The sequence below is a fragment of the Panulirus ornatus genome, chromosome 16 (genome assembly GCF_036320965.1).
Source record: "Panulirus ornatus isolate Po-2019 chromosome 16, ASM3632096v1, whole genome shotgun sequence".
Classification (NCBI taxonomy): Eukaryota; Metazoa; Arthropoda; class Malacostraca; order Decapoda; family Palinuridae; genus Panulirus; species Panulirus ornatus.
Window position 1 is genome coordinate 33,863,272 of NC_092239.1, and position 21,594 is coordinate 33,884,865.

Sequence of the window (21,594 nt, forward strand, 5' to 3'; positions counted from 1 at the left end):
GATATCCGATACCCAGGCCAGATTGTGTGTCGCCATCGATTGGGAGAGAATTATGTGGGGCTTTAATGTTGTGTGGGGTTCCCGCCGCACCAGGTGCTTGCCCTGCACACCAACACCACCATCGTTGCTGCTGCTGTGGGTCTATATGGGTGGCAGCCTTAAACAGCTTAAGGAGAAAGGAGTTTAAAGGAGTTCGTGTGAATAGGAGGAGTCCAAGAGGAAGTGACAGGTCCAGAGAAGTGATGATGGTGTATTGATTCTGGTACCCCTAGAATCAAAACATACCAACATCAATACATCATCATCATCATCATCACTTCTCTTGACCTGCCACTTCCTCTTGTACTCCTCATATTCACACGAACTCCTTTCTTCTTAAAATGCTTAAGGACAGACCTTGACCACCCTAGACATTTAATAGAAGTGGCTGCCACAAACTCCTTTCTTCTTAAAATGCTGAAGTACAGACCTTGACCACCCTAGACATTTAACAGAAGTGGCTGCCACAAGAATACAGCAGACAGAACATCTCCACACCTGCCACAGATGAGCTCACGCGCGCCGAGAAGGGAACAAATCTTCAACATCAGGTATGATCTTTATCCTTATAGCGCCTTCTGCAAGAGAACAGATCCCGCTGTGGTCTGTGGCAGGAGGAAACACACTCCGGCGCCTACGACGAAGAAAGCTACAGGTGTACTTGGGAGGTAAGTTTGAATGGAGAAAAACTGGAGGAAATAAAGTGTTTTAGATATCTGGGAGTGGATTTACGACAGGAGAGAAAAATATATATACATTCTGACACCTACGACACACGAACACGAAGACGGGTAGCGATGGCAAGTCTACGACGGAGAAAGACGGATTCTGCCTTCTACGAGAGAGAGAGAGAGAGAGAGAGAGAGAGAGAGAGAGAGAGAGAGAGAGAGAGAGAGAGAGAGAGCCTTCCCAGGGGCGATTCCCCTCCGGCAGCACGCACGGGACACACTATTCCCCGGCGGGTGCTAAACACTACGCCAGCCTGCCCCGACCCCAACACATTATCATACAAATGGCCAAAGTGCGCCCTCATAAAAAATGGAGTTTGGGAGGGAAGGAGGGAGAACGGGGGAAATGGACGCCACACAGCGAGACCCCGCTTCAAGGAGAGAGGGAGAGAGAGAGAGAGAGAGAGAGAGAGAGAGAGAGAGAGAGAGAGAGAGAGAGAGAGAGAGAGAGAGAGAGAGAGAGAGAGAGAGAGAGAGAGGTGGAGAGAAAAAAAGGATGCAGATACGCAGAAGAGGTGGTCCCTGGATCCGACTTCTCGATTCAAGACCCGAAACCTCTGGAAGAGGACAGTCTTATGGAAAGGGGGGAAAAAAACGGGGGAAAAAAACATATACATTCAGACGGGAAACCTAAGATAAGATCACAATGAAAATCAAAATGTTTTAATGGACAAACTTATGGCGAAAATACCGAATCGAATTCCCCCTAAAACAGATCGGAGCGTATTAAAAAAAGAAGCAAAAAAAAAAAAAAAAATGCTTCGAGGGGTAAACTTTAGAAATATGGGTAAAAAAATTAAAACCAAAACTCCTTTTACAAACAAACTTCCACTGGAACTTGCGTGAGCGGGCGAAACGACGGGGATGCAAATAGCATTGCAAACCTGGGCCAAGGAAACAAAAAAAAAACCCACCCCGCACCACTGACAAATTAACAGAATTATAACCTGTAATGGCCAGTCACGACATGAAGCCCCAACCCACTAACCTTGGCTTAAACCTGCCATTACCCGGAGTGAGGAGCCAGAGGGCGGCCAGCCCACCCTCCCCGCCACACAAGGTGAGGCTGGGAACCCCCTACTACTACTACTACCACCACCACCACCTCCTCCTCTCCTGCAGAAGGGAGGGACATCCAACACATCTCTCTATCTCCTGCAGAAGGGAGGGACATCCAACATATCTCTCCTGCAGAAGGGAGGGACATCCAACATATCTCCCCCTCTCTCCTGAAGAAGGGAGGGAGGGACATCCAGTATTTGCCTCTCTCCTGCAGAAGGTATAGGGACATCCAACATATCTCTCTCTCTCCTGCAGAAGGGAGGAACATCCAACATATCTCCCTCTCTCTCCTGAAGAGGGGAGGGACATCCAGCATCTGCCTCGCTTCTACAGAAGGGAGGAACATCCAGCATTCTCTCTCTCACACACCGGCCTTATGAAGATGTTTAATCTTTCCTTCTTCCATTACACACCTCAACCACCCCCATTCCCAGGAAGTGGCCTTCATCAAGCCCTCCTCAGGTATGGTCCACCACACTCTTAACATCTCCGCCCTGAGCTACGGTCTCCTCTTCCACCGCCACTTCCATCACGGGCCTCCCCCACGCCTGGGCAACTGCTGGTGGTGGTGGTGCTACTGCAGAGGTGTGAGGATTTCCTGAAACGTGTCCAGCCGGCCAACCAAAGACCCGCCCATTTCGCACACACACACACACACACACACACACACACACACACACACACACACACACACCAGAGTCTGCAGTGCCTGAATCCTCTCTCTCCAGCAAACAAGAGATGAGGTCCCACGAGTGTAAACTCCCTCCCCGTACACTACAAATAAGTAATTGCACCACAGACACACAACTTGTGTGCGTTACTCGCGCTACAAATCCTGTCCCCTCATAACGCAGGCCAGGCACGGCACGCTCGCAAAAGATGCAGTAAATTGTTATTCTCCAGAGCACGATGGCACGAGCCTTGAGGGACGACGGTAAGAGCCTTGAGCACAACGGTTCGACCCTTGAACACGACGGTACGAGCCTTGAGCACGACGGTATGGTCCTTCAGCACAACGGTTCCACCCTTGAGCACGACGGTACGGTCCTTGAACACAACGGTTCGACCCTTGAGCACGACGATTCAAGCCTTGAGCACGACGATTCAAGCCTTGAGCACGACGAATACAAGCCTTGAGCACGACGATTCGACCCTTTAGCACGACGATTCAAGCCTTGAGCACGAGAACACAAGCCTTGAGCACGACGGCAAGCGCCTAAAGCACGACTGGACAGATCTTCAGCCAGGCGATACATACCTTAAACTGAAGGGCGATTCGCATCAGTCAAACTCCAGGTTTAGTATTCAATACCGTAAAAACTCACAGTCACACTTATTCAATTCCAAGTAGCTCATTGAAGCAGACAGAGAGCAAACTTTAACCACACCGATGGGAAAGTTAAAGAAGTGGTCAATACAAACAACACATTCGTCTACCAAGCTTCCGAAATTCAGGTACACAATTCATTTTTTCCCCTTCAAGTGTCTTCACTGGGTCTGGATTTACGGAAGCAGAGCATTTCAGTGACGGTATGGGCCTTGAAGGGTTACGTGGCCTGGGGGAGAGAGAGAGAGAGAGAGAGAGAGAGAGAGAGAGAGAGAGAGAGAGAGAGAGAGAGAGAGAGAGAGAGAGAGAGTAGGTGGAGGCAGGTACAACAGCGGGTTACAAAATACATCGACACTACAAAGGTGATAGGCGGTCGTTATAAGCCTACACTGCCACTTGAGAGAGAGAGAGAGAGAGAGAGAGAGAGAGAGGAGAGAGAGAGAGAGAGAGAGAGAGAGAGAGAGAGAGAGAGAGAGAGAGAGAGAGAGAGAGAGAGAGAGAGAGAGCCCGGGTCTCTCAGCCAGCATATCACCCAACATAAACCCCGACAACAAGCCTCATTAATCACACACTAAACACCGGATGCCCGACGACGACACTGGGGAAAAAAAAAATAAACGAGTCCCTCCTATGACCATCAGTGAGTCAGGGTGGGGAAAAAAACGGGAGGCCAAAGAGATGTAAACAGACTGCTGGCTGGCTGGCTGGCTGGGAGGCATGGTAGCCGACCTGAAAAAACGTAAAATTATATATATATTGGCCGTAGTGAGGGGCTGAGACGAGACGAGAGGCTTACGCCCTTACATACAGTTGGCAGATTATCTCAATAAATGATATTTTGGTCGGCATAAATAATAAATAATAATACATAATAATAAAAATAATAATGATGATAAATGCTTGACATACTACCTTACTGAGCGAAACTAAAGGTTCTTCCACAGTAACATTTAAGACTTCAGTTCTCCAGGCAATACATACGGACCACACACACACACACACACACACACAGGACAAAACCCTAACACCACAAAAAAGAGGTCCCGGTGTGTGTGTGTGTGTGTGTGTGTGTGTGTGGACGGCCGGGGATATGGTCAAAAACTCTTACAAAAGAAAAGAGAATAAAAAAACTCCCAAAAAATCGTGTTTTTCTCCCCTTAAGCCACTCAGTGTGAGCAGCGTGAAGACTCGTCCCGGCACAGCTCTCTCTCTCTCTCCCCCTCACACACGCCTGTCAAATTGAGGAGACACACTCCACACACACCCATTATAAGGTTGCGTTCTGGGGGGAGGCCGTCCCGCCACTGTGGCAATGGACGCCGAGACACGTCTATCCCTAAGCAGACTAGCGTCAGGTCTAACGTGTCTATTTCTAAAGGTCTTCTCCCTCGCCCTCCCCCCCTCACTCACTCCTCTCTCTCCCTCACTCCCATGATGGCGTGGTGGAGCTTACCGTACCATACTGTCAGGGCGCCGACAAGGCCAAGCGAGCGACTTGGCGAAGCACTTTGAGGTGGCGCTCGAAGCGTTTCTGTCCCCGGTCATCTCTTGGTCTCTGCCTCACATCCATCGATGTAGGTGATTCTATCCACTCAAGTTTGCCGAGTGTGTGTGTGTGTGTGTGTGTACATGTTCTGTGCACGTCATAGCGTTTCTACTGAATACTTAAAGGAATTAAAACTCACTCACTATCATTTTAATGAATAAATGACCTGCTTCTACCACCACGCTTCGGTACTCTTAAGTGCCTCCCGTTTTCTTGCCTGGATTCCGAAAAAAATTCTAGCCCGATTCTTTCTTCTTCCTCCGACTGGCGTGACGAGATGGACGACACCACCCCACACAGCACCAACGCCCCAGCGGCGAGCTGTGTGGAATGGTGCGGACGCGAGGTACCTGGGGTGTGTGTGTGTGTCTTTACAGACGCAGGTACCGGCCGCATACCGCGCAACACCTGGCCACAGCCCCGAGGATTGTGGAGGGGGTTGATGGTCAACAACTCTGACGAAACTCCACGACGACACCTCCTAACCCTGATGTGTGTGTGTGTGTGTGTGTGTGTGTGTGTGTGTGTGTGTGTGTGTGTGTGTGTGTGTGTGTGTGTGTCCTGTCCTACGTGTCCTATCCCTATGGTATCCTATCGTGAGTGCGAGTCTGAGCCTGTGGCATGGAGACCTCCCATCAGAGAACCCGGCCACGTTCGGAGCGCTGGTCCCCCCCTAGATCAGTCGGCACGGCCGCCAGCACCGACACATGTATCGCGCTCAGGCGTCGCCCCCCCTAAGACACATTGGGAAAGTGTATTTGAACGCGTCCCGAGCCGCTTGTCGCGGGAGAGAGAGGGGGGGCCGAGAGCACATGCACGCTTCGCCCTAAATCCCAAGGGACAACTTACACGCTGCCGTAAAACCCATCAGCCGCGGGAGCAGCCGAAGGCCACGTCCTCACCACAACACCCTCCCTTCGTCCACATCACACCACACACCGATGATGACACGTTCTTCCTTATCCTTTATCATGAGCCCCCCAAACTCCAAACCCTTAACGGCCACACTCGACTTCGCTCCCTATCATACACCTCCAACCAAAAGAACCCCGCCAGAACTCGCCACAACTACATTACACGTGTACGCTCCTTCACACTGGCTCAGCCATCATTAATCGTATACTACTTCAATCCCTCAAGGGCCGGGCCATTATACCTCAAGGGTCGTACCGTCTTTGCTTATGGGGCCGTTCCGTCTTCTTCAAAAGGCCTGAAATGTCGTACTCCAGAGCCTGAACCGACGTACTCAGATGCCGTACCGTCGCAATAATGACGGGGTATTTAAACGTAAGTTACGCAAGCGCAAGGTACGCGAAGCTAAACGTAAGGTAACGGAAGGTCCACATAAGATAATACGAGGGTTGGAGGCGCCCCCTCCGCCAATGACGCGGGTAAAACAGCAGACGACAAACCACGTAGAGATGTGCGTGTCGTGAGAGGGTCTTCAACAAATTGGGGAGGTTTTCGGCGCGTGTCCTTCAACGTCGCACACGAGCAAAGTGGCTAGATAAGAGACGACAAGTGGCTGGAGGGAGGCGTCCTACCACAGAGCAAGTGTCTGGAAAGAAGTGCCCACCACAGGACTGATGTGATCGGCTTACACAGCAAGTGACTGGAGGAGGAGGGAAGACGTCCACCACAGATCGCCATGGTCCCGTTTGGAAGCTTTTGCTGTTGGGGAATGACCATCACAGACTAGAATGATCCAGCTCAGTGCAAGACACAGGAGGGGAATGTCTGCCACCTGACTCAATGATCCGGCAAGATGCAAAAAACGACAACCTGTGTTGTCATTTTAATCACTCTGGCCCCGTTTCCCGTTTTGGTTGCTTCGTGCTTTGTTTTCCTACCTTCCTTCTGATGACATCCATCATCGTACGTTGCCAAGCTCCCTTGCTATACGTCACTGGTCTTACGTGTTCTTAGTCTCCTTATACATCTTCACTATTCCGAGTTTCGTTCTCCTTCTGCATGTTCATTCTTTCCCCTACTTCACCAGATACTTTCTCAAGTGTCTTTCTCACATTTCAGTTACCCCTCGCGTTCCACTATCAGTGATGGTCTTCTCGACAGGTACTCTTGTCGACCGACCCCTTACGAGCATTTAATTCGACCTTTCGTCAACCCTCATCTTCACTACACCTGCACGCGCCCTCTCCCCCCTTCACTATACCCGCCAAACGCTCCTGCAAACGATCACAATTCGCCAGAACTGTCTACAGTGAGTTTACAGCTACCCAGTCCACTAGGATGCAATCTTATACCTGTATGCTCCCTGCAGAATTCCACGAGTGCATCTAGTGAGAACGAGTTGGTCAGCAATGTTCCGTTTGCTTTTAAGGGAACAGATTTTTTTTTTTTCGAAGTTCACTCTGAGAACGTCTTCGAGGGATTTCATTCGCTTATTTCAAGAGTCTTTTCCAAGGAGTTTAAAACTCCGAGTTCTGGAAGACTCTTCGCCGACTCCCCTGCAATAAACTTATTTAGAGAGAGACTCTTGAAACTCATTAAAGCTTACAGTGAGAGGCTCTTCAGGGGAGATACTAAGCTGACACTGGAAAGCCTCTTCAGAGAATTTATCAAGCTTGTTTTGAGTGACTCTTCAGGGACCTTACTAAGCTTATTTTGAGAGGACTCCTCCTCCTCCTCCTCCTCCACACTCCACAAAGCTTATTCGGAGAGCCTGCCTATTCAGGGACCCCATTAAGTTTATTTTAAGAGCCTCTTCACGGACTCGGTGTGGAGAGAGAGAGAGAGAGAGAGAGAGAGAGAGAGAGAGAGAGAGAGAGAGAGAGAGAGAGAGAGAGAGAGAGAAATACAAAACATCACCTACAATAAACATGGAAATACTGGCTTTTATTCTAAGTAATTTCCCACACTTGAGTGGCCAAATACCCCCCCCCCCCTCCATATATATATATATATATATATATATATATATATATATATATGAAGGTGCAACACGAAAGTGGAGGTACTTGTATGAAACCCGGCCTGGTTCTGTACAACCCAACATCACGACCAGGGTATAAAAAAATAAAAACTCATCACAACCCAATCTTGATCGTCCTGCTGCTGCTGCTTCTTCTTCTTCTTCTTCTTCTTCTTCTTCTATAATTTCCTTCAGTTCTATCTCGTCCCGTTCCTCTCAAGGGCCCGCATCACATTCCAGACCCCCCTCTCTCCCGAGCACCCACTTCAACCCTCTCTCTCTCTCTCTCTCTCTCTCTCTCTCTCTCTCTCTCTCTCTCTCTCTCTCTCTCTCTCTCTGCCCACCCGTCCACTGGAGCCTTCTGATATGTTAATATGGATTTTCTGGGCTGTGTAGCTCCTTAGGCCAGCCGCGTCCCATGACCTCAGCCACAGCAGATCAAGGCAGTTCGGGACTGTTCCAGCACCACACGAAGGGGCAAGAGGAGGAGGAGGAGGAGGAGCCCACTGATGCCCGAGACAAAAACAATGACAAGGGTACTTTAAACATCACAATATACAGCAGTGAAGGACTTGGAGAGAGAGAGAGAGAGAGAGAGAGAGAGAGAGAGAGAGAGAGAGAGAGAGAGAGAGAGAGAGAGAGAGAGAGAGAGAGGTAACAAAGACATACACTCTCCACATCTCAAAATATAAAATGCAATAGGCAAATATACAACAATACAAGAGCTTTACGAAAACAAAAGAGGAGGCATGAAGAAGAAGAGAAGAGATATAAAAAAAGAGAAGAAAAAAAGAGCATCTTGTCATTTGTTACTGAAAGAAAGGCGCGGAAGCAACAGCTTAGGGAGAGAGAGAGAGAGAGAGAGAGAGAGAGAGAGAGAGAGAGAGAGAGAGAGAGAGAGAGAGGTACTTCAACACCCTTCCATCCGCCCTTTATAAGTGGCACTCCAACAGCTCATTCACCGCACACAACCTCTCTCTCTCTCTCTCTCTCTCTCTCTCTCTCTCTCTCTCTCTCTCTCTCTCTCTCTCTCTCACCCCACTCTCAACCATCTCTCTGTACTAATGCTTTTCCGTCTGAACCCATCAAGGTCGTGGTAAGGTCGCTCCCGTCTTGAACCCCACAAGGTCGCTCCACAAATACTGAGGATCATGCGACTCCTCATCTCCTCGTGACATGTCTCCCAACAATTGCCCTTCCTCGCCAACAATTTGAGCAGCGTCTTCAACACCAGGTACCCCTCGCTACCTCTGTGATACGTCAGCATCAACAACTACTCCTTCATCAACAACTAACACGCTTCTTAAAACCCTAACTACCCCCCTGACCAAGTTAACAAGCATCCGTAACACCAACTACCCCCACACCAACAGTTCCCAAGCATCTAAAACACAACTAACCCCTCACTACCTCTAACCATGAGTCCATAAAGGTGTCCTCTGTTGGTCAGCATAAACATCACCAGCTGTGTAACCCAAGACGAACAAGCGGCAGGTGGTTTTGACAACTGTCTGCGCATGTGACACTTCCATTTGGCAAAGACTTGGGCGTCCCTTCCAGGAAGGAGGGTCTTGGAAAACGCTTACAGGGCACAGGGTCTCGGACGTCCGTTCCAGGTAATAGGGTCTTCGTTCTAGGATATAGGGCCTTGGGCTCCTCTTCCAGGATATAGGGTCTCGGGCTCCCCTTCCAGGATTTAGAGCCTTGGGCTCCTCTTCCAGGATATAGGGTCTCAGGCTCCCCTTCCAGGATTTATGGTCTTGGGCTCCACTTCCAGGATTTAGGGTCTTGACTCTCCTTCCAGGATTTAGGCTCTTGGGCTCCCCTTCCAGGATATAGGGTCTTGGGCTCCCCTTCCTGGAAGATGGGTCTTGAGCCACCCTTCTAGGAAGAAGGGTCTTGAGCCACCCTTCCAGGAAGGAGGGTCTTGAGCCACCCTTCCAGCATGAGGGTCTTGAGCCATCCTTCCAGCATGAGGGTGCTGGGTGTGGTGTCGAAGGCCATTGAGTCATCCTCCACTCGAGGATGGCGATGTTTAGCCGGCCTCTCGAGCCGTGCCCTGGAGGAGGGTCTCGTGAATCACCGGCTTTATACCATCTTCCGCCTCCCGCTTAACACTCGCTCTCTGGGGCTCTTGAAACCCCTCTCTCTCTCTCTCTCTCTCTCTCTCTCTCTCTCTCTCTCTCTCTCTCTCTCTCTCGGTACTTCGTCCACTCACTTTATACATCTCTCTCTCTCGTTCCTCTGCCGTCTTTCCTCCTCCCCACCACCCACCTTTCTTACAAAACTGAAAGCCAAGGCGGCCGCAATGCTCTCTGACGTAAAAACAAAACCATCTTCACAAAACACCGTCTGGCAAATTACAACCCCACCACCCCACACCCACACACACAAAAAAAAACCCGACACTTCTTTACTTTCCATGTTTGCCCATCGTCCCGAAACCCTTGGCTCACTTATTCACGTGGCGTCCTCAAGATAAAACACCCGGTTTCCAGCGCGAGGTGGGGGGGAAGATAGAAGACGAAGGGTGGAGGAACTCCTGGAAGCGAGGGTGGAGGAACTCCTGGAAGCGAGGGTGGAGGAACTCCCGGAAGCGAGGGGAAACCGATTCATTACCTACTCACTTGTTGGGGATGCAAAGCCTCCATCGCTTCCTTCAGGTAACTGTCCAGTCCTCTAAGTCCCAACCCCCCCCCCACCACCAAGTCTCCCACCCATCATCCCCTCGTGCGTAACAAGACTGAAGTTACTGAAGATACATCAGGAAACTGGAAAACTTTATAGACAAAACATATGAAAGTATAGACAAGCAGGCAATACATACGCAATGATAGAAATTCGTTGATTACTTACGATGAAGAAAGATTCAGGGAAAAAAAAACTATTAAAACAAATCCCTTTCAATAAACGCTAAATTTTGAGAGTGGATGAGAGGTCTCAGTACATAGCTTATCTCTTTGTTGATAAAACAATGCACATGAGGGAGTCTGCTACCATTCCTGCTCTTGGTGTCAGACTGGTTAGGGTCTTCGCCCCGCACGGACGGCCCCCTCCTCTCCTCTGACTTACACCAGCATCAGAATTCAAAGAAGAAAGAGGAAGAAGATTGGAGACTGGCTCGGATAGCTATCAACCACCAAGTGTATATTCCGATAATGATGTCTAATTGGTAGTTAAGCATTGTAATTGGCATCTAAGGGCTTTTAACCCCATGTTCATTAACTGTCTCGTTTATCACGCCCAATACACTAAATAATCCCAGCTATCATAATTAGCGAATATCATCACATGATTATACGAAGGGCCCACATCTTCATCCCAGTAAAACACAGGGATCTGTAGCTATATAATAAACCATAACCTTCAATTAGCGTGTGGGGCACCTTCCACCAATGGCCCCACGTCCCTGTACGACCGAGAATCGTTTACTACTAATAACAGGCCAGGGGTTATCCTCCTGAAGAACTTCTTCAGGCAATCATGTGTCAACCTCAGACCTATGCTTTACTGTCCTGTCTCCGATTATATTGGTGGGCGGGGAGGAGCCTTCTGCTTTACTACCCTGTCTCCATCTGTAGCGCTGGGTGGGGAGGAGCCTTCTACTTTACTACCCTGTCTCCATCTACCCAGATTAGGAACGTACGATACAATCACCATCCTCCAGCAGAGGATGGTGATTGTAACATTGAAACATCGTCACAGACCATCAGGTCTCCTGTTGTCTGGCCCTTTTCCATGAAGTCCCATGTACGACGCTCCGACTTACCTTATTATCGCCGTCACTCTCGCTGTCACACTGAAAAACGAAACAAAAAGAAACATTAGTAACACTGATAAACAGAAAACGTAAAAAAAAAAAAAAAAAGTATGGCAGACACAAGCGGGGGGTAAAATGTGTGTGTGTGGGGGTGTGGTGTGTGGTAAGATCATGGGGGTCATATGGTCTGATTACACAGCTTTAATATACTCAATGTCTGAGAGAGAGAGGGACTGGAGGGGTGGTCGATAAACCACTCGCTCAGATAAGGCGGCCTGCCTCAGATACACTAACCCTCGACCACCATCAAAATAACAACACTTCAACTCCAGATCACCACCCGACTCACTCACCACAGCCAACGTCGTTCATACACACAAATATCCATACGTCAACTCCTCCCGTTAGCATGTGCATGGTATACGAATATGTAAATCCATACCACGAACTTAGGTTCATCAACTTAAAGCCAGTCGATACTGCCAACAGACCAACTGTCAGTCCAATAAGACCAAGTTCCAGTGGTCGAAACCCACCCACACACCTGGTGTGTGTTTGTTTGCTCGAACCAAGGTGTGTGTGTGTGTGTGTGTGTGTGTGTGTGTGTGTGTGTGTGTGTGTGTGTGTGTGTGTGTGTGTGTTGCTCGAACTAAGGTTGTGTGTCTGTTTGCTCGTGTCAAATGCACTCCGCTCTACGTACCCACAAGATGGCATCACCTTAACCTCAACAGCTGAGCTGGTTCTTTTCCAATCGAGGGTACTCGATAAACCGACAGTTCAATGATTACTATTCATCTTATTTTTCGAAGTCGAGGTCTCGAAGCCACGGACCAGATGTTCTCGCCCAGCCCTGGCCTTAAAGGAAATATAAAAAGAGATGGGAGAGGTACAGAGGGAAAGGGAAGGACACGGAGAGGTAAAGATTTTTTTCCAGTGCTTAGCCTGGAACTCCAGACGTGGACCCCACTTACCACGTGGGGTGTCCCCTGGTGTGTGTGGGGGGGAAGGAACCAAGGAACCAACTACGCCAGAGGGGACACCCACCACACTCACAAGTAGCACACCCACCGTGTGTATACAGCAGCGGACGCCTCCGGGTCAAGTGGCCCTCAAAGAGCCCTCGAGCCTTACCCAAGCTCATTTTCTTTTCGGTTTTCCTCCTACTCTCCCTTTTCACAGCAGATGTAACTTCTCTCTCCCCCTGCCTTGCCGTACGTGTACCCTCTATCCCTCCCTTAAATCTCCCTGCCTTCTTACCTTACGTATACCCTCCCTCCCTCCCTTAAGTCTCCCTGCCTTGCCTTACGTATACCCTCCCTCCCTCCCTTAAGTCTTCCTGCCTTCTTACCTTACGTATACCCTCCCTGCTTCCCTTAAATCTCCCTGCCTTCTTACCTTACGTTTACCCTCCCTCAAGTCATTTAACCCTCATCAAGATGAGGCCGCTCTTGCTGGATACCCCTGGCTGCTTACAAACTCAGTTTCGCCCAACACTCTATACCGATCCTCTCACTCACTGGATGAGAAAGCCTGGAAAACATACTGCATTACCACGACCTTCCATTACTGTGGAAGGCAATCAATGCGGACGGAAATATCCCTCCAGATCCGCCACTATACTGGAGTGCATATACCGCTCCGGCATGGCATATAACCTCCATCAAAAGATATCTATGAATATTGATGCGTGGAAAATAGGCTGCTCCTGGCAACACCACAACATATTCGTAATCTAACCCAAACACATCCACAGCAAACGCTCTAAGCACGGGATGAAGGATCCGTATCTAATGGAAACCCATTTCGGGTTATACCTGGACACAATATTGATGGCCCAGCGAGGGGAGAGGAACACAGCCCCCGAGCCACACTTCGGAACCAGACGCACTCACACACAAACACACTGCCCTGACCTTAAATGTTGGGTCTGGCTTTTCTGCCAATGCAACACATTTATCGCTGCCTCTGCCACGTCGAGCCGTTGTGATGGTTTAAGATGCGATGGTCAGCACCCTGGAGGCCTCTCCAACACAACAGTGAACCCATGAACGAACTTCACATCCTCGAGTCTTGTCACTCTACCCCGACACTTCATCCTAAGAAAGCTCTCAAGACTGAACCCCTGGCGAGTGACCTCAACATTCAAGAGGGTGAGAGGCGTGCGCTTGGGGGAAAAAACACTGACAAAGTTATGGTATCTAGGGGGCGACGCTCCTGACCACAAACTGTGACGCGACCAAAATCCCGAAAGCGACACATACTTTGCACATTTCTGGCCTAAGTCTGTGACCCCGTCAACAGTGCCATGAGATCACTGCTTCGACCCCATAAACAGTGAGGAGAGGTCAATAACAAACTGGATGCTACCTTAACACTCACACTATCTAATGAAACGCTTCAATTATCTTCCAAAAATCTTCGTCAAAGGGACATCCCCCTCCCCTCCAACCTCAACCTCTACAATCGGAAATGCATTCTGGTTGTCATCCTTATGGGAAAATTAAAGTTTCCTCAGTCTATCATGCAACCAGTAATGCACTCAGCCACAACCCTCCCGCAAGCACTACATCAAACATCTCCCTGAAAAAAAGAAAAAAAAAATCGTCCCCTAAATAGCAGCTCACCATGCTAGGGGAGTTTGTCTGTGAAAACTAGCGAACAATAGTGGGTTTCCCCCTCATGCTAGCCACACGGCACGGAGTCGTCCCTCGCCCGCCCTTCACCACTAATTAAACCACCACTAAGTAATAATGCCAAACCACTAATTATAATACCAACGAATATCGCCGCCTCTCCTGTACTGTCCGTTTTCAGCCTAACAAACGACCCTGAGTATTTGAATAAAAATAAAGAATGTTTCATTAATAGAATTCCACTAATGACCTATATATACAGACGGATCCCCGCGGTCAAGCTGATGAAAATTACTTTGTTTATCACATCAAAAAATGCCGTTAAGTGCCAAACAAAGTGTACCAGACCGACAGCCAGACTGTGGGAGTTACGATGACCTAAGAACTGCGGCTTCCAACAGCTTGGTCGACCAACGACCCAACCCAACAGCTTGGTCGACCAACGACCCAACCCAACAGCTTGGTCGACCAACGACCCAACCCAACAGCTTGGTCGACCAACGACCCAACCCAACAGCTTCGTCGACCAACGACCCAACCCAACAGCGTGGTCGACCAACGACCCAACCCAACAGCGTGGTCGACCAACGACCCAACCCAACAGCTTCGTCAACCAACGACCCAACCCTAACAGCTTGGTCGACCAACGACCCAACCGTAGGTGTGTGTGTGTGTGTGTGTGTGTGTGTGTAGACCCACCCGAAGCCTTCACCAGGCGTTTATCTGCGCACGTTCAACCTCAACCCCGCATCCATGGACGAGCAGTTAAGTTTCGCACGCTACTACATTCACGTCGATCAAGGAGGCTTGTCTCTGAGCCTTACAACCCACCCAGCCTCCGACCAAGCCAACACTCCTGCTCCTCAGGCCTGACATGACAGACTGTTTGTGAAGACGTGGCCCGTAGGCCAACGCACCCACTGCAGCAAACCTAGCCAGCCAACCCACCTCGGAGCACACTTTTAACATATCTATCCAGTGGATTCTCGAATTTTTCCAGTGGCCGGTCCAGATGTTTCTCATGCCTGGGAGGGAGAATGCCGATCAACATTTCGCGTACTGGATGTATTCACAAAGTCTTCTGCCGGAGTATTCAAGTTGCAGCTGTATTGGACTCTGGTGGTCTTGAGTCTCTCGTCTTCCACGCCAGTGAGTTATCTCTACGTGTTAGCTGGCGGCCGTACTCATTCGATGTACCGTAGTGTCGTGCCCAAAGGGTCGTATCGTCGTGTTCAAGGGTCGTCAGCGTCGTGTTCCAGGGTCGTGGCGACGCGTCGTGCCCATGGGTCGCATCGTCGTGTTCTTGAGGCGGAGCGTCATGATGCTCAAGGGATGTACCGTTCTGTTCAAGGGTCGTACCGTCGTGGTGAAGGGTCGTACCGTCGTGTTCTAGGGTCGTACCGTCGTGTTGAAGGGTCGTACCGTCGTGTTCTAGGGTCGTACCGTCGTGTCCCAGGGTCGTAGCGTAGTGTTCAAGGGTCGTACCGTCGTGTTCTAGGTTCGTACCGTCGTGTTCAAGGGTCGTGCCGTCGTGTCCAAGGGCCGTACCGTCGTGCTCGACATAATAATAAAGTTTCCAATCCAACGGACGAAAGAACGACCAATACGTGGCTACAATCAACAAAGTAATCAGAGCCATGTTAACTCCCACATTCAACACGGACCCGAAGCCCCAACACCTCCCATTTTCCCAGCCGTCATATACATATCTAAACCTCCATTAAAATTCATCGCCTCAAAACTAATTTCCATATAAACTGTAATGATAATTCAACTTCCCCGGCCCCTCCAGCTTCCCTGATAGCTAACGCTAATGAAACTCCGTCCTCAGAACGGCATTCAAACTGAGCAACCAATGAAGAAAAAAAAAAGGCATCTAAAGTACTCGCATTTCCACTACTACTACTACTATTATTACTCGGTCAAAAAGAAGGAAAAAAAAAAAGGAGAGGTAGTAAACCCAGCCCACCTGGGTTAGACCGAGCGAGGCCCCTGGTGCTTCTTGCCTCGACCCGTCTAGTCCCACACAGGATGGTTCATCCCAGCCTCAGAAACGAGTTAGATCGCAAAACTGACGACTTGACTCATTCTTTGAGAGGGGAGGGAAGGACTCATATATCGGCCCGGTAAATAAAGCAGTTTTCAGCAGTTCTCTCTCTCTCTCTCTCTCTCTCTCTCTCTCTCTCTCCTGACGTTGTCCTAGCTACTGAAGAACCTGATGGTCGTGGGGGGTTGTCGTCTGGGACGACCTTCCCCCCCCCCCAAAAAAAAAGAAATTGGTGGATGGGTTAAACGAAGAATGCAATTAGAGTCGTTGGAGGAGGTCCAGAGGATCAAGTGAAAGTTAAGATTTCGCAGTCAGCGGAGGGACGACCGCCCAACGCCATTTTTTGCACGATTGTACGACTCTCGTGTATAACTACCTGGCGTTTAACCATACCCTTTAAGGGTCAGTTTAGAGAGGTCACGCCGTCATACCTAAGGGTCGTACCTTCTTATTTAAGGGGTCTGTGCCATTGCCCTTAAAGGCTTGTACTGGTCTCGGGGGTTGTGGGTGGAGGGAGCTGGATGCATGCTGGTCCAAGGGTCCATGAGGACATGACGAAAGAGAGGGAGTGTGACATGTGATAGGTGCGTATCAGCGTCTTGTGCGGCTCCTCCCACTGTTTCCTTTTGGTGAGAGAGAGAGAGAGAGAGAGAGAGAGAGAGAGAGAGAGAGAGAGAGAGAGAGAGAGAGAGAGAGAGAGAGAGAGAGTCGTCGCTCTACTCCCCTCCCAGGAAGCGACACCGACAACCCTCGCACCCCCCGACTTGAGCACGATCGCTTGCACCTCTCCGGAAGACTCGGTCTTACAGAACCGACTGAAAAAAAGACCAAAAGCTCGGCCTCCGGGAAGACTTCGGGCTCTTACAGATATCTATTGAGGATCTTCAACAATCCCTTTCAAGAGGTGTGTCACCGAAGTCCCACAAATCTCGGGAGATCTTCCTCCCTACGACACTCCACGATCAACCACCCAATCAACCCTCTAGGTTCTTTTCCCCACCAAGGAGAGTCGTCATTGAGGATCGTCCGCAAAGCCCTTTGCCCACACTAGGGGCCATTATCCTCAAGCTACGGAGGGTCGTTGTGCATGACGACCCACCCACGACCTTCCGAAAGCCGTGACTGACGACCCTCCGCAGCTTCCCCCCAAAATTCGTCACCCACGACCCTCCTCTACCCACACGTCCCCCATGGTCGTCATTCACGACCATCCACAGCCTCTGGGGGAGCCATCACTCACAACCCTCCAGAGTCGCCATTCATGACCCTCTAAAAAAAAAGTCGTCGTCCAGAGCCCTTCAAAACCAACGGGCCCTCCTTCAGGACCCTCCAAAAAAAAAAAATCCTCCATCGCAGCCGTCGGCAAAGACCCTCCAGAGTCATCCTCTACAACTCGTCCACAAGTTATGTCAAGCCACAAGCCTCCGGAACTCGTCGAGTGGACCCTCCACACCACGACTGTTAGCCTCCACAATGGCTTCCAGCAGTAGCACACTCAACATCACCCGACCATTCACTTGGGGAGTTTACTGTTACGATTTCCCATCTTCCACTCTCTTTTTTTCTCTCCTCCTTTCTCGAGACTTCTTCAAAATCGCATTGGATGCAGCCCAATAAAAGTCATTTCGAGTTCCGGGAAGAACTAGCAATCTCGTACGTGCCTTAGAGGTTCGTTACTATATGGCCGGGCTGACACACTTCCGTATTCGCTATGAACTCCTCTTTTACGATCCTGTCCCCCGTCATTAAGATACTATTACTGTCCTCTAGCAGATAACCCCCGTCATACACCATAAGGCCTTCTGGCTTTATGGCTCTCCTCCGTGTACTTCTGTGTGGCTTTCATCTTTACAACACCCGCCTCCATCTATATTGATTAGGAATGTTGGATAATACCACTATTGCCCGGCCCTCCCTCCCTCCAGCACCTAACCTCGTCATACACCATCCTCATGCACAAAGGGATATAAAAGATAAGACGATGGGTATATATGTCGTCTTGAGGAGACACCGATCCACTACGGACGGTGACGCAAAAACCAGACCAGTGATAACTACCCGGGGGAAAAAAAAAAAAAAGGGCAGCGCAGTTGCGCAAGTGATAAAGTGATAGAAGCAAGAGAAAAATGAGAGAGACAGTACGAAGGGTGGCAATAAACGAGGGGGTGGGGGGGGGAAATGACACCAAGTGTGACCACAACCGGAGTGCGACCACGAAAGTAACCAGAGACGAGTGCTCAAACGGCCAAGTGGATTGGGCTTGGATTATCGACGCGAGTAATGGCGAGTTTATCGTGCACTTGTACCCACGGTGTGGCCCGTGGAGCACACGGGTGATGCAGAGAGCTCACCAGGTCCAGGAATTTGGCCACAGGGTGGTCCAAGAGAGCTCTCCTGGTCCAGGAACTTGGCCACAGGGTGATCCAAGAGAGCTCACCAGGTCCAGGAACTTGGCCACAGGGTGATCCAAGAGTGCTCACCAGGTCCAGGAACTTGGCCACAGGGTGATCCAAGAGTGCTCACCAGGTCCAGGAACTTGGCCACAGGGTGATCCAAGAGAGCTCTCCTGGTCCAGGAACTTGGCCACAGGGTGATCCAAGAGAGCTCACCAGGTCCAGGAACTTGGCCACAGGGTGATCCAAGAGTGCTCACCAGGTCCAGGAACTTGGCCACAATGATGGGAGTGTAACGACAAGTTTAATGGAAGACGAAATTTGGTTTGAGACACGCGAGCCAGAACCACCACACTGTAAACCCAACACCGCTGTCGACATCACCAGCCAACACACCATGTGGCCACACCACCACAGCCCTCGCCTCCCTTCCAATCCCTCTCTATTCGTAGTCCGCTCTCAGATCGACCCACCTGGGCGAGAGTGAACGCCACACCTCAAGAATCCCAATTCCCTTTCCATTTCCCCATCCCCTTCCTGGTTCTCCTCCCAAACCGACCCACACTAGGAGAGGCCGGACGAAACAACACAAGTCGGTTCTTCCTCGCGTTTATACACCGTCGGGCGAACGGGGCTCCTAATTGCCGTAACGTCTCACTAACTAATGTCCAACTTCCACCATTACGAACGACAACCACCCGTTTCCCTTCCTGCCGTGTGAGCGACCACGGCTCCAGCCTCCCCGCTGGTCGGATTAAGAAGGTCTGGTACTAACCGGGGTTCTCCTCCGCTCCGCCCCTCCTTCTCTCCAGAGAAACCAATTTCTTCCGAGCCATTTTGGCCGGGGCCATAAACACTCTCCAGCAGCGTCCGACCTCCGATCTAATCAAGGCGCCAGTAAACTTGATGAACTAACCAGGACGATGCATATCAAGCGATCCGCCACGCTGCTGCTTGATCGTGGATAAAATAGAGATAAAATAACAGTATCACCCATGAGGAGGAGGAGGAGGAGGAGGAAAGGGACTAGAGGTTGTTAAAAGCTCCTAAGAGAGAGAGAGAGAGAGAGAGAGAGAGAGAGAGAGAGAGAGAGAGAGAGAGAGAGAGAGAGAGAGAGAGAGAGAGAGAGAGAGAGAGGAGTCGAAGTGGCAGGAGCTCCCCCTGATTATAATTCAATGGACGGGTGTAAAAGATCACAGTGGGGGGACGCCTGAACCCACTACCACTTAACACCACAATCACACGCCTCCTGGTGGTGGTGGCAGTGGTGGTGCTTTTCTCCTGCTCTTCCACAGTGGCGCTCACCTCCAGCCACTGCGAAAATCGGCGCGACTAAACCAAACCCAACCCCCTCATTAATAACGGAAGGGCCTAACGACAGCACCAGAAACGCCAAACACCAGCAAGAGACCCGGAAGACGTTTTCTATCACATTCTACCGCGGCGGCTGCTACTGGACGGACGGAGAGAGAGGCGAGGGAGGGAGGGAGGAGCGGCACACGGCGCGGACGGAGCCGTCCTGGTTGCATGCATAATGAAGCAGCTGTGCAAAATGATATTTCCTGAAAATTTACGGTCCCACGAACGAGCGGGGAACACAGAGTTTACCATCGGCCGACACGCAACTCCTGGTGGCCCGCCCACACGGCCTGTGGAGAGGCTGGACGATCCTCTAAACCCCACACACACACACACACACACACACACACACACACACACACAACCTTAGGCTGAGGGGAGGAAAAATAGAAGAGGTAGGTGGGGGGAAAATATGAACGATGAGGTGGGGGGAAAAAATTGACAGGCGTAAGTGAGATGAAAACGTAAGAGTAAAAAAAAATATTCCTGGTGGTAAATGTGAAAACCTTCCTCTTGTGCCCTGAAGATCTCAAGTGCGAGGTGTCGGCGGCTTCGATCTTCCATCAGGCGGTGAGAGGCGAGCACCTTCTCTCTCAAGGGAAAGAGGGAGAGACTTCAGATATATCTGTGTATCGTGCCGGAGTGACATCAGAGGAAGAGTGAAGGGGGGGAGGGGGCTCACAGGAAGTTGATGTCACCAAGGTACGACTTGTGGCAAGGAGGAAGGGAAGGAAGGGGGTGTAAACTGTGAGGGGGGGGGGCGGGGGCTTCGAAGGTGACGCGAGTGTTCGTCTCCGACACTGTGGAGTGGAGGGAGGAAGGAGGAAGCCCAGAGAGCGTGTCCTTTTCAAGAGAGAACAAACACACACACACACACACACACACACACACACACACACACACACACACACACACGCCCCCCTCCCTGGGGCTCCAGTCCAGGTTGCAGTCTTTTCTTTCTCCCTTCGTACACCTGTGGGCTGCTCTCTCTCTCTCTCTCTCTCTCTCTCTCTCTCTCTCTCTCTCTCTCTCTCTCTCTCACCTCACACATCACCACGGGGTCCTTCCTACGACACCCCTCGCTCCCTAAACCCCCTCCACCACCTCATGAACGACAGCGACACACATGGTCGTCGCTCACGACCCCAAGAACTGATCCTTGGCCTTCGCCTGCGTTGGGCGCAATAAAAAAAAAAAAAAAAAAAACTGGTTCACTCGGGCAGTGATCATTACCCTGATACCTGGAGCTGAGTAGGGCAACAACTCAAGACAGAAATCTCGCGAACGTAAAAGAAGAATCCTTGACGTAAAAATGATATATCGTCTGGCCCAGACGTGCCTCGCTGGCCTAACCCTACCGACACGCCTCACACACACACACACACACACACACACACACACACAACTTATATTTGAGAGCACAACCACTTGCTATATTTCACGCCAGAGTTGGTCCGACATGCATGTTTTACCAGCTTCCCGCACACATCACTCGCCAATGACGGTCCCCGGAGCCACACGGGCCGAACCCCCTGCTGCTCACAGGGCCGAGTTTCCCGTCGGCAAACCACTTGCGGAGGGACCTCCGGACGGGTTGCCACATACGCCCCGGGCTCACCAAGACCCGCTGAGCACCTCCATAAAGACGCCCACAGAGGAACAGACCTCGTATGCGCATGTTTGGTTCCGCCTGATTGGCCTTTCTAATAACTGGACACACAAGCTGGTACCCGCACAGACTCCCAACGAGGCTGTTAAGGCCGTCCCA

General features: G+C 50.5%; 1 protein-coding gene across 2 annotated transcripts in view; it reads right to left on the reverse strand.

Annotated features, from left to right (window-relative positions):
• LOC139754235 (uncharacterized) overlaps positions 1-21,594 on the reverse strand; it is a 487,834-nt gene that overhangs the window by 73,433 nt on the left and 392,807 nt on the right. For both annotated transcript variants that reach the window (XM_071671545.1, XM_071671546.1), the window contains exon 4: positions 11,404-11,433. In XM_071671545.1, the coding sequence (XP_071527646.1) occupies positions 11,404-11,433 (30 nt within the window). The remainder of the gene's footprint in view (positions 1-11,403; positions 11,434-21,594) is intronic.